This window comes from Bison bison, unplaced genomic scaffold (genome assembly GCF_000754665.1).
Source record: "Bison bison bison isolate TAMUID 2011002044 unplaced genomic scaffold, Bison_UMD1.0 scf7180017864363, whole genome shotgun sequence".
NCBI lineage: Eukaryota > Metazoa > Chordata > Mammalia > Artiodactyla > Bovidae > Bison > Bison bison.
In genome coordinates this window covers 550,956-562,480 of record NW_011494935.1, presented here as the reverse complement: position 1 = coordinate 562,480, position 11,525 = coordinate 550,956, and the positions used below count along the sequence as shown (strand labels likewise).

The window sequence follows — 11,525 nt, the reverse complement described above, 5'->3', positions numbered from 1 at the left end:
AAGAACGCTCAAACTACCGCACAATTGTACTCATCTCACACGCTAGTAAAGTAATGCTCAAAATTCTCCAAGCTAGGCTTCAGCAATACGTGAACCATGAACTTCCAGATGTTCAAGCTGGTTTTAGAAAAGGCAGAGGAACCAGAGATCAAATTGCCAACATCTGCCGGATCATCGAAAAAGCAAGAGAGTTCCGGAAAAACATCTATTTCTGCTTTATTGACTATGCCAAAGCCATTGAGTGGATCACAATAAACTGTGGAAAATTCTGAAAGAGATGGAATACCAGTCCCCTGACGTGCCTCTTGAGAAACCTGTATGCAGGTCAGGAAACAACAGTTAGAACTGGACATAGAACAACAGACTGGTTCCAAATAGGAAAAGGAGTACGTCAAGGCTGTATATTGTCACCCTGCTTATTTAACTTCTATGCAGAGTACATCATGAGAAATGCTGGACTGGAAGAAGCACAAGCTGGAATCAAGATTGCCGGGAGAAATATCAATAACCTCAGATATGTAGATAACACCACTACTATGGCAGAGAGCTAAGAGGAATTAAAGAGCCTCTTGATGAAAGTGAAAGAGGAGAGTGAAAAAGTTGGCTTAAAGCTCACCATTCAGAAAGCTAAGATCATGGCATCTGGTCCCATCACTTCATGGCAAATAAATGGGGAAACAGTTGAAACAGTGACTGACTTTATTTTTCTGTGCTCCAGAATCACTGCAGATGGTGATTGCAGCCATGAAATTAAAAGACGCTTACTCTTTGGAAGGAAAGTTACGTTCAACCTAGACAGCATATTAAAAAGCAGAGACATTACTTTGCCAACAAAGGTCTATCGAGTCAAGGCTATGGTTTTTCCAGTGGTCAGGTATGGATCTGAGAGTTGGACTATAAAGAATGCTGAGCGCCAAAGAATTGATGCTTTTGAACTGTGGTGTTGGACAAGACTCTTGAGAGTCCCTTGAACTGCAAGGAGATCCAACCAGTCCATCCTAAAGGAGATCAGTCCTGGGTGTTCATTGGAAGGACTGATGCTGAAGCTGAAACTCCAGTACTTTGGCTACCTGATGCAAAGAGATGACTCATTTGAAAAGACTCTGATGCTGGAAAAGATTGAAGGGCAGGAGCAGAAGGGGACGCAGAGGATGGGATAGTTGGATGGCATCACCGACTCAATGGACATGGGTTTGGGTGAACTCTGGGAGTTGGCGATGGACAGGGAGGCCTGGGGTGCTGGGGTTCATGGGGTCGCAAAGAGTCGGACATGAAGGAGCGACTGAACTGAACTGAGCTGGCAAAAATCACACCTGGTTGAGAACCACTGATAGAAATGCTAATAAAAGCTATGCAGTTGACTGAGGTCATCCCAGGAAGAACATAAAACAGAGGCCTAAAACTAGTGGCCTGCAGACCACAGAGGTTGTTAGAAATTCTTTTTGACTTCACAGTACTTGACAGTTTCCAGAATTAATTGCTAGTATTTTTAAAAACTGAGAAGTTCCCCATATAATTCTGGATTTTTCCTTCCTTTCTTGAAAAGTCAAGACTAAGGTGCAGTGAATCTTAATTCATGAGTGAATGCTAGTGGCTGGGGGGTTTGAGGTCTGGCTTTGGGGTCCTCTGTTCTCTCTAATCCCTGCCCCTGCATGTGTAACTTTATGTTCCCTGCCTTTTCCCTTTGATCTTTGAATTTGTGACTCTATAGGGCACTCCTCTGATGCATGCCAACATTAAAATTTGGATAGAGAAGGAGGGGCAGTAAAGGAGACTGAGAGGGAGCCTCCAGTAAGGTAGGAGGAAAACATAAATGTAAGATCACAGATGCTGAAGGAGAAGGGGACTGGGTTGAAAAGGAAGAAAATGGTGCTTAGAGATTAAGATCACTTTAGAAAAATGTCCATTGAATTTGGTCATGTGATGATTGTTGATGACTTTGAGTATTTGTGGAGGAAGGAGGTTGATTCCAGATTGAATAGTGATAAAAATGGATAAACAGAAAGCTAGTAGAGCAGTGAAGTGTAGCTTGGTATAGTTAGAGTAACGCATCATGCCCATGGCCACTGCCATATTGACTCAGTAGTATGCAGTTCACCACCATAGGTTGGTGGAAACTCAGGACTGCCCCACAGCTGCCCTTAGTACCTCAGAAATTCCAAGTATGAATCTTCCTCCAGTATATTACTTGCTATCTCTGATGTTGGATTGTATAAATAAATCTTGAAAATCTGGTAAGATCAGTCTAAATGAGCACTCAGGATCTTCTCATTTTATGATATTCCTAAGTTAAAATGGAATAGATAGAGGTTATTGTGGCTATTGAATTGAAGATATATTTGAGTTTGAAAGTTCTGTAGTGGATGTAGAAAAGTTAGTGAATCTATAAAGAATTGTAAAATACATTGTAGAATAAAAGGAAGTGCAATTGGATCACAGAAGCTCAGATGATGTGTTTGTTTAGACTAGAGCAATGTTAATTTTGTCAGTGTTCCTTAGAGTTACAGGTGTTTGCTTTTGGAAATCAATCTGTAATATAAAACAAGTGATTATAACATGAGATGGGGAGACAGCATGTGTAGTTTGGCTGCAGAGAGGATAGAGAAATGAGGCATAACTGGTGAGGGGTGTGGAATCCAGACTATTTCACTTATAGATGAAAATATAGTTGACCCATGAACAACTGGGAGGTTAGGGATGCCCGGCCTCTGCACAGTTGAAAATCTGAGTATAACTTAGAATTGACCTTTTGTATCTTTCGTTCCTTCACATTTGTGGTTCTGCATCTGAGAATTTAACCAAACATGGGTCTTGTTTTTAGTTATTTACTAAGTCATGTCTGACTCTTGCAACTCTGTGGATTAGCCCACCAGGCTCTTCTGGGATTTCCCAGGCAAGAATACTGGAGTGGGTTGCCATTTCCCTCCCCAGGAGATCTTCCTGACCCAGGGATCAAACCCACATCTCCTGCATTGGCAGGTGGATTCTTTATCACTGAGTCACCAGGAAAGCCCCATAAATCTTGTAGTACTCTAGTATTTACTATTGAAAAAAATCCACATGTAAGTGGACCTTTGCACGTTCAAACCTATGTTGTCCAGTGATACCAGTTCAGTTCAGTTGCTCAGATGTGTCCGACTTTGTGACCCCATTGACTGCAGCACACCAGGCTTCCCAGTCCATCACCAACTCCCGGAGCTTACTCAAACTCATGTCCATCAAGTTGGTGATGCTATCCAACCATCTCATCCTCTGTCGTCCCCTTCTCTCGCCTTCAATCTTTCCCAGCATCAGGGTCTTTTCAAATGAGTCAGTTCTTCACATCAGGTGGCCAAAGTATTGGAATTTCAGCTTCAGCATCAGTCCTTCCAATGAATATTCAGGACTAATTTCCTTGGATGGACTGGTTGGATCTCCTTGCAGTCCAAGGGACTCTCAAAAGTCTGCTCCAACACCACAGTTCAAAAGCATCAATTCTTTGGCGCTCAGCTTTCTTTATAGTCCAACTCTCACATCCATACATGACCACTGGAAAAACCATAGCTTTGAAGGTCAGCTGTATACTGCAGTAGTTTTTTGTGCCGATGGAAATGTTCAGTAGAGCTGGAAAAATACCTGAATGATTGAGTATATAATGCTAATTAGAAAAAGATAGCAGGTTTACCCTGTTGTAAATGTTAGTTTTAGAGACGAGGGAGATCATTTTGTCTTGGGCACCAAATGGCCATGGGAGAAAAGGGAAATGATTCTGTCATTAATCACTGAATGTGATAGGTTTGTTTTGTAGCTCCACTCTCAATCTTTGGTCTATTTGTGTGTGTGTGTGTGTGTGTGTGTGTGTGTGTTATGTTTTGTTTTCCTCTTATTTTTTGTTTGATGGTTTATTTCTGTAGGTTCTTGATCTTCCACAATGGGTGAGCCACAGCAAGTGAGTGCCCTCCCGCCCCCTCCGATGCAGTACATCAAGGAGTATACAGATGAAAATATTCAGGAAGGCCTCGCTCCCAAGCCTCCACCTCCAATAAAGGACAGTTACATGATGTTTGGCAACCAGTTCCAGTGTGATGATCTTATCATCCGCCCTTTAGAAAGTCAGGGTATTGAACGACTTCATCCTATGCAGTTTGATCACAAGAAAGAACTGAGAAAACTCAATATGTCTATCCTTATTAATTTCTTAGACCTCTTAGATATCTTGATACGGAGCCCTGGGAGTATAAAACGAGAAGAGAAGCTAGAAGATCTTAAGCTGCTTTTTGTGCATGTACATCATCTCATAAATGAATACCGACCCCACCAAGCAAGAGAGACCTTGAGAGTCATGATGGAGGTGCAGAAACGTCAACGTCTTGAGACAGCCGAGAGGTTTCAAAAGCATCTGGAACGAGTCATTGAGATGATTCAGAATTGCTTGGCTTCTCTGCCTGATGATTTGCCTCATTCAGAAGCAGGGATGAGAGTAAAAACTGAACCAATGGACGCTGATGACAGCAACAATTGTATTGGACAGAATGAACAACAAAGAGAAAATTCAGGTCATCGGAGAGATCAGATTATAGAGAAAGATGCTGCCTTGTGTGTCCTGATTGACGAAATGAATGAAAGGCCGTGAAGGATGTTTCTTTTCCTTTCCCCTTCAGTGAATGGTAAACATATTAGTTAATTCACTTTTAGAGAGTCTCAAAAGAAGATATAACTAGAAAGAAGTCTTGCAAGCAGCTTGATTCTCCAACTTTCTCAACTGTGAGAAGTCACAGCAGTAATTTCACCTTATGGCAAGCATAGGTAAATGAGTGTGCCTACATTAATTAAGAGTGATTACCTTAAAAAGCAGAGTGCAGGTATTTGTGGAATATCCTTGTTTCCAGAGTTGCAGTGAATTTTGAAGATATCTTCAGTGATAGCAGGTTTCAACACTGGGAAGTAGATTTGTCATTTGCTTTAAGAGTGATAGATAATAAAGGACATCAGACTTTATAAATGTGAAATTATGCAATCTTTGTTTCACTTAAAAACTTGCTTAATCTCTAAAAAAGAATAGTGTAACATGTTTAAAGAGAGGAACCCCAGAGTTATAAAACAGTTTCATTTTTTCTCTTGGCTGTTCTTGCAAACACCGTCTCAGCCTCTTACCCCTGTCCTGGATGGGTCCTGGAACTTTTATTCAGTCACTAAGAAGTCCTTTGATCACTTTTAGTTACAGACATTCATTTTAATCATTAAAATGTCTATGTAAATTGTCTGCACTATATTTCCTAGATTCAGACTTGCTTAAGGCTGGAAACCTGCTATAGAAAGGGGGTTTGGGGGCAGAGAGCGCTGGATGTCCACCAGAGATTCTTGCTCCCCTGAGACATGCTGCCTTGCCAGAAACTGTGGTTCTCCATTCCCTGTGCATCTCTATGAGGCCATGTGACTGAGTTCTAAGCAGTGGAATATGATGTAAAAATCCAGGCCTGCCCCATAAAAGTTTCTTATATCACCCACCATTATCTTCTCATCTGCTGGTTTGATGGTCACACCCAGGAAAACTTTGGAAGCCACTTGAAGATGGCAAAAGTTTGGTCATTTTGGGTCCTTGAATGCCTGAAGACTAGGCCCTCCTTTCAACTCCACCCTCCCCTGCCCCGGTCCCACCCCTCTCTTCACCCCTGCTGATTTAACTTCACCATGTGAATAAGAAGTCAACTTACTGTTGTTATTTTGTTGTTACTGTTGTTTTGAGCACTGAGATTTCATTTCTGCACTTCTCTTTTTTTTTCTCCAACCCCTCTTCCACTGAAATCTTGATGGAGAGTCTGCCTTGTATCTGAGGGTTTCTATCAGCCTTCCTCTTAAGCATATTTAGAAATATGCTTTGAGTGATTCTCAAAGCATAGTGCTAGACCAGCAGCATTGATATCACTTGGGGACTGGTTATGCAAATTCTCAGGTCCACCCCAGCCATGTTAAAGTGAATTGTAGAAGTGGGGCTCAACAAACTGTGTTAAAGAGCTCTCAGGTGATTCCCGTGCAGGCTCAAGCTTAAGAATCCCTGATAATGGTAAGGCCTTTTCCCAAATAAACAGGCAAAGTCCGGTTTAAAGTGGCCATGGGTAAATTCTGTGTGTGAAACCCTCATTTATCCTTTTCTTTAAAATTCTGGGGGCTTTAGGCTGGTCCAAAGTAGATGGCCTGTTCGTGCACTCTCCCGGACTGGGCCTAAGCCATGCCAGATGAGGGACAGACGTTCTTGGCAAGTGAGGCCACTCTTCTCTTCTGTTCATGGGCCTCTTGCCTGTCATAAAAAATATTTGGCTTCCCTAGTGGCTCAGTTTGGAGAAGGCGATGGCACCCCACTCCAGTACTCTTGCCTGGAAAATCCCATGGATGGAGGAGCCTGGTAGACTGCAGTCCATGGGGTCGCTAGGAGTCGGACATGACTGTATAACTTTCAAGTAGACAACCTGAGCGACTTCACTTTCACTTTTTACTTTCATGCATTGGAGAAGGAAGTGGCAAGCCACTCCAGTGTTCTTGCCTGGAGAATCCCAGGGATGGGAGAGCCTGGTGGGCTGCCGTCTCTGGGGTCGCACAGAGTCGGACACGACTGAAGTGACTTAGCAGCAGCAGTGGCTCAGTTGCTAAAGAATCTGCCTGCAGTGCTGGGTTTGATCCTTGGGTCTGGAGGATCCCCTGGAGAAGGAAATGGCAACCTACTCCAGTACTCTTGCCTGGAGAATTCCATGGACAGAGGAGCTGGGCAGGCTACAGTCCATGGGATCACAAAGAGTCAGACATGACTGTGTAACTTTCAAGTAGACAACCTCTCTGTTAGGCAGATAGTTGGCAAATCTCATTTGTTTTTTCCTCATATGTGTTTGGTATTGATTTTGGGGCTCCATAGACTCCAGGAGATGCAGTCTGGGCTCTGTTAAGTTTAAATTGAAGGGGGAGGGAAACCCCCTTATCTCCCTGTGGCAGAATAAGGTAGACATAACATAACACTTTAGCAACTCTCCAAAGGAATCTCCTTTGACCACAACCCTCTTACAACACTGAGGTACAAAACCAATTTTGCAAATCCTTGCATGGAAAAAACTAACTGAATCACATTATCACTATCACATCCTTAAGAGAGTCACAGCGTTATTTGTATATAATGTATGTTTGTTGGAGAGAAAGAGTAAGAGATTAAAATTTCATGTGAAATCTTAAATTCTGACTTTGAGGGGATATGAGCTTGCAGATCTTTCAGGGTGGAACTATTCTGATGTGAACTCCTGCTGTTATAATGGGATGAAAAAACAGCAGTGGTCTGATAGTTGTTACAAATTTCAAAGTGTATGTAAAAACTCTGTGAGGATTAAAATATATCTTTGCACACCTGATCATAACGAATATTCCGTATAGATTGATACTTTGAAGTGGAATATCTGAAGGTATAACCAGGGCAACTCTTGAGATTACCAGTGCTGGGACCCAGACTGCAAGGATTCTGGTTTCATTGCTCTGGAGTGGGGCCCTGAAATTGGTTTTAAGAAGTTTGTAGGTGACTGCTGTGCCATAGGATAAAGGATTGCATTACTTAGTACTCTCTACTTGTACTAGTTTAAGCAAAAGATGAATTTGTTGAAAGGATTATGAAATCCTTTTAAATTTATGAAATGAAGGATTTATGAAATCCCTAACATGATTATTGAAATCATGTGTTACATGATTGAGGGATAAATTAAACATCCAAACCATGAAGAGGACTTGGAGGTTCTTTAGGGCAAGGTCCAGAACACTTTGTCCCTCCTTTCTGACTTTTCTGTTAATTTCATTCTATACAAACCAGCTTCTTTGATGGTATGAGTGGAGAACATGTGTAGTAACAGTTCCTGAGTGTTAAGTCTTTCTGTACTACTGTCTGGGAGTTGTCTCAAAAAAAAAAAAAAAAGTAATTGACCAGCTGGGAGGGAGAAGTTCGGGGTGGCATTCCTGATTTCAGCTGGGCCATTCAGCTGGTGGGGGGCGGGGGGCAGATTCTGTAAGAATATGACAGATCCCAACATGTTAATGTATGGAAGGAGGTGGTCCACCCTTCTGTTTAAGTCCATTTATTTGCTCTATTCATTTAGTGGATATTGTGGTCCTCTTTATTCCTGACAGTGGTTTAGTTCCTGGGGGTATGAAGAGTGGAAAGGAAAATGAAAGAAACAGGAACATAAATAGGTTAATTTTTGAAGGCATAAATTCTTGCATTAACCATTCAGCCATTATAACAAGAATCTTGCTTCCAATATATTTCTGTTTCCTACTCAAAATGCCTTGCCCACATTATTTCTCAAGTTGTTTCTGTGTTTGAAATTGTTAAGGGTTGTGGAAGACCATTTCAACTGTGCTGTGTTGTATTTGAGAGAAAAGACCTGTCCTGAGGTCACAGGAAACAGCAAGTACAAGTGTCTCTTGAGACAAAAGTTGGCATAATTTTGAGGGAGAAGGCTGTTAGGGCCACACCATAGGGAGGGAGGAGGTTGGAGCTAGAGAAGCAGATGGTGTCAGATTACAGGATTTAGAAGGCCTAGGAAAGGAGTTTGTTCTATCCTAAATCTGATGGGAAGTGTTGGGGAGAGGGGAATTTCCCCCTCTATCCCTCTTGAGTTCTTGTGATTGGACTAATAAAACTGACACAAGACAATAGGAGAAAATTTTAATTCCTATACACAGAGGTCTCAGCAATGGGACCTAAGAAGTAGCCAGAGCATTTATATTCTTTACACAAACACTGAATTTGTGAGGAATTGGCATGTGCTCAATGAGGAATCTAAACAATTTGGGCTTGGAGTAATAAAGAGGTAACAAGGTTTATTTATATAGGCTTTTCAGCTCAAATTCCTTATCTCTGGTGATAAGGGTGTCCTTTTCCCTTCACTGTGGTGAGTGCACCTTTTGTGGGAGAGGTTTGTTTTTTGCTTTGGGGGAAACGGTGCAGGGGTGGGGTGGGGTGGGGGAAATTGGGGTTGGGAGAGGGTGGTCAGAGTGTTGCTCTTGTATTGGCCACTTCTTAGTTCAGTATGCCATTGGAATATTTTGGGGCACCCTGCCCTAAGTTGTAACATACATCAATAGCATGCATATAAAGCACTTAGTTGGCACTGTTCTAATCACTTAATATACAAAAAGCTTCTTTATCCTCAAAACAACCCATTAAAATCATGATTTTTACACCATTATTTCAGATGAGGGAGTGGAGACTCAGAGCGGTATCATTTATCCAAGGTCACCAAGCTAGTGAGTGGCAAAGCCAGGATTGAAATATTCTAGTTTCAAAGCCTAAACCTTCATACTTTATTACCTCTCTGTGCTGTTGCTGCAGCATCATATATTTAATAAATCATAGATAGTAACAGAGTCAAGAGTGGAATCTGATATTTAACCCCAAAATTCTTATTTTATACATCACACAGTATTAGACTGAGGAAGGATTTTGTAGATGGAAATTATGAGCTCCTTTTGAACATTTTAAAGCATTTATATCGAATTCTGCTGCTGTCTTGAGATGCTGTGCGTTTAAGCACTAACCTTCCTAAAACTCTCTTTAAGTAGATATCACCCCCACTTTATGAAAATGGGGATCAGTTTTGTGGTTTGCTCAGGTGGTGTATCCAGATTAGAATCTAGGTCAGGAATTGACATTTTTTAGCCATTGTAGTTATTCCTCTACTGCGGTACAAATGCAGCCATAGAAAATATGTCGACAAATGAGAATGCTGTGTTCCAACTTTAGATATGGAGATTGAAACTTGAGTTTAAATAATTTTTACATGTTATGAAATATTCTTTTGATTTTTTCCAAACCATTTAAACATGTTAAAAATAATTCCTATTTTGTGGAATGTACGAAAACACCAGCCGAATGAATTTGGCCAGAGGGTCTGATCTAGATGATTAGATTCTTAACCCTGGAATATTTTCATAAAACCACTTAATAACTGCAAAATAAAAATTATAGGTTTGTTCTGCGGCTGAAGTGAGATTATGGCTCCAGAGCACTCAGCATAATTTCTGGTACTTAGTAAACTCTCAAAGGTCAACTGTTACTTTTCCTGCTAATTGCATTTGGCATTTAGAATCCAAAATTGAGGAACTGGTTTCAAACTGTAATGTGATGAGTCTAACAGTAAGTGGCACTGTTACCTCTTGTTTAGGAGCTGCAGCCAGGTGGCAGAAGAGGGGACTCAGATGGAGAAACTCATAGATGCTGATGGGAATACTGAACTTTGTATTTAACGAGTGAGATGCTGTATCTGCTGTGGCCTACACATTTTTTTCTCATGGAAAGAATAGGGTATAGATTTTTCAAAATAATCAGTACTGTGTTGTGAATAAGAGTTCTTTTTTTTTTTTAATTGATTAGAGCTTTTCTCTCAGGGCTGCCTGGACAAGACCTGAGGAAGACCTAAGACACTGTTGGTTAATTTTGAGTAGATGATGACAGAAAGATGCTTCTCACATCTGCTTAGCATCAAGCTGTGAAGCACCATCTGTGAAGCTGCTGGTTTCCTGCTGTTTGTAGGTTGGGAATAAGGGAGGGCTTTGAAAGGATGGGAGTCGGGGATTGGGAGGGGGAGACATGGCTGGCTTGGAATACACTGTATCATAACTACAAGGAAAGGTGCCTTTGGGTCTTTATTTTCACAATTTTTCAGTCATTCAACAAGCATGAAGGTATACTATGAATACCATGTACTCGTTAAGAGCCATTAAGAATGGGAGTACTGTTGTGAAAGTATATTCTATATATAGCAACAGCAAGTTGCTGAGTATAGTCTGAGTTGGTATATATGTTTGTCTGTCTGTCTTTCCATACTCAGATTGGAAAAATGTTAAAAACTATTTTATGGATGAAGATGTAACTTCTTACACATTGAAGACACTTTGGCTAGTAAATGGCTGAGTTAAAAATAAGGTTTAAAAGAGAAGAGAAAAAGAGTAAGACATGGTAGAATTTGAGCTCTTGTATGTACTAGCACTGTAGCCTTGGTTTGAAATACAACCACAATGACATTCAGTTTCCTTAGCTATGATAATTATAGACCCATCTCATAGAGTAGTTGGGAAGCCCAGGTGGTAACAGTGGTAAAGAATCTGCCTGCCAACACAGGAGACACAAGAGACGTGGGTTCTATCCTTGGGTCGAGAAGATGCCTTGGAGTAGAAAATGGCAACCCACTCCAGTATTCCTGCCTGGAAAATTCCATGGACAGAGGAGCCTGAAGGACTACAGTTTGTGGGGTTGTAAAGAGTTGAACATGACAGCACAATGCAGCACACAGGGTATTTACCATCTAATGTCAAAAATGAAGGCCCACACTAATTCTTTCTGAAATTTATTTGTCCCCAAGCAACATATTCAGGTTTTAGGCTTGCTAATCATCTCTGAAGAAGCATCTGATCTGGAAGGGCTGAGTGGGTGTCTGAAAGGCTGCAGTGGTGCATGAGCCTGGGGCTCTGACTCATTACTACCTAAAGGGAAGAGTGGTTAAAAAAGAGGAAGCCAT

The 11,525-nt window shown here is 41.3% G+C and overlaps 1 protein-coding gene across 3 annotated transcripts in view; it reads left to right on the top strand.

Annotated features, from left to right (window-relative positions):
- The window catches only part of MED7 (mediator complex subunit 7), an 18,828-nt gene extending 7,657 nt beyond the window's left edge, over nt 1-11,171 (top strand). Inside the window, exons 2-3 of one of the 3 annotated variants that reach the window (XM_010855277.1) lie at nt 3,894-4,646; nt 10,396-11,171. In XM_010855277.1, coding sequence (XP_010853579.1) covers nt 3,911-4,612 — 702 coding nt within the window. In that variant the 5' untranslated portion in view covers nt 3,894-3,910 and the 3' untranslated portion in view covers nt 4,613-4,646; nt 10,396-11,171. Of the gene's footprint in view, nt 1-3,893; nt 5,485-10,172; nt 10,359-10,395 lie in introns of those variants that run through there. The other 2 variants (XM_010855278.1, XM_010855276.1) reach the window with 2 other exon arrangements.
- The last annotated feature ends 354 nt before the right edge of the window (nt 11,172-11,525 follow it).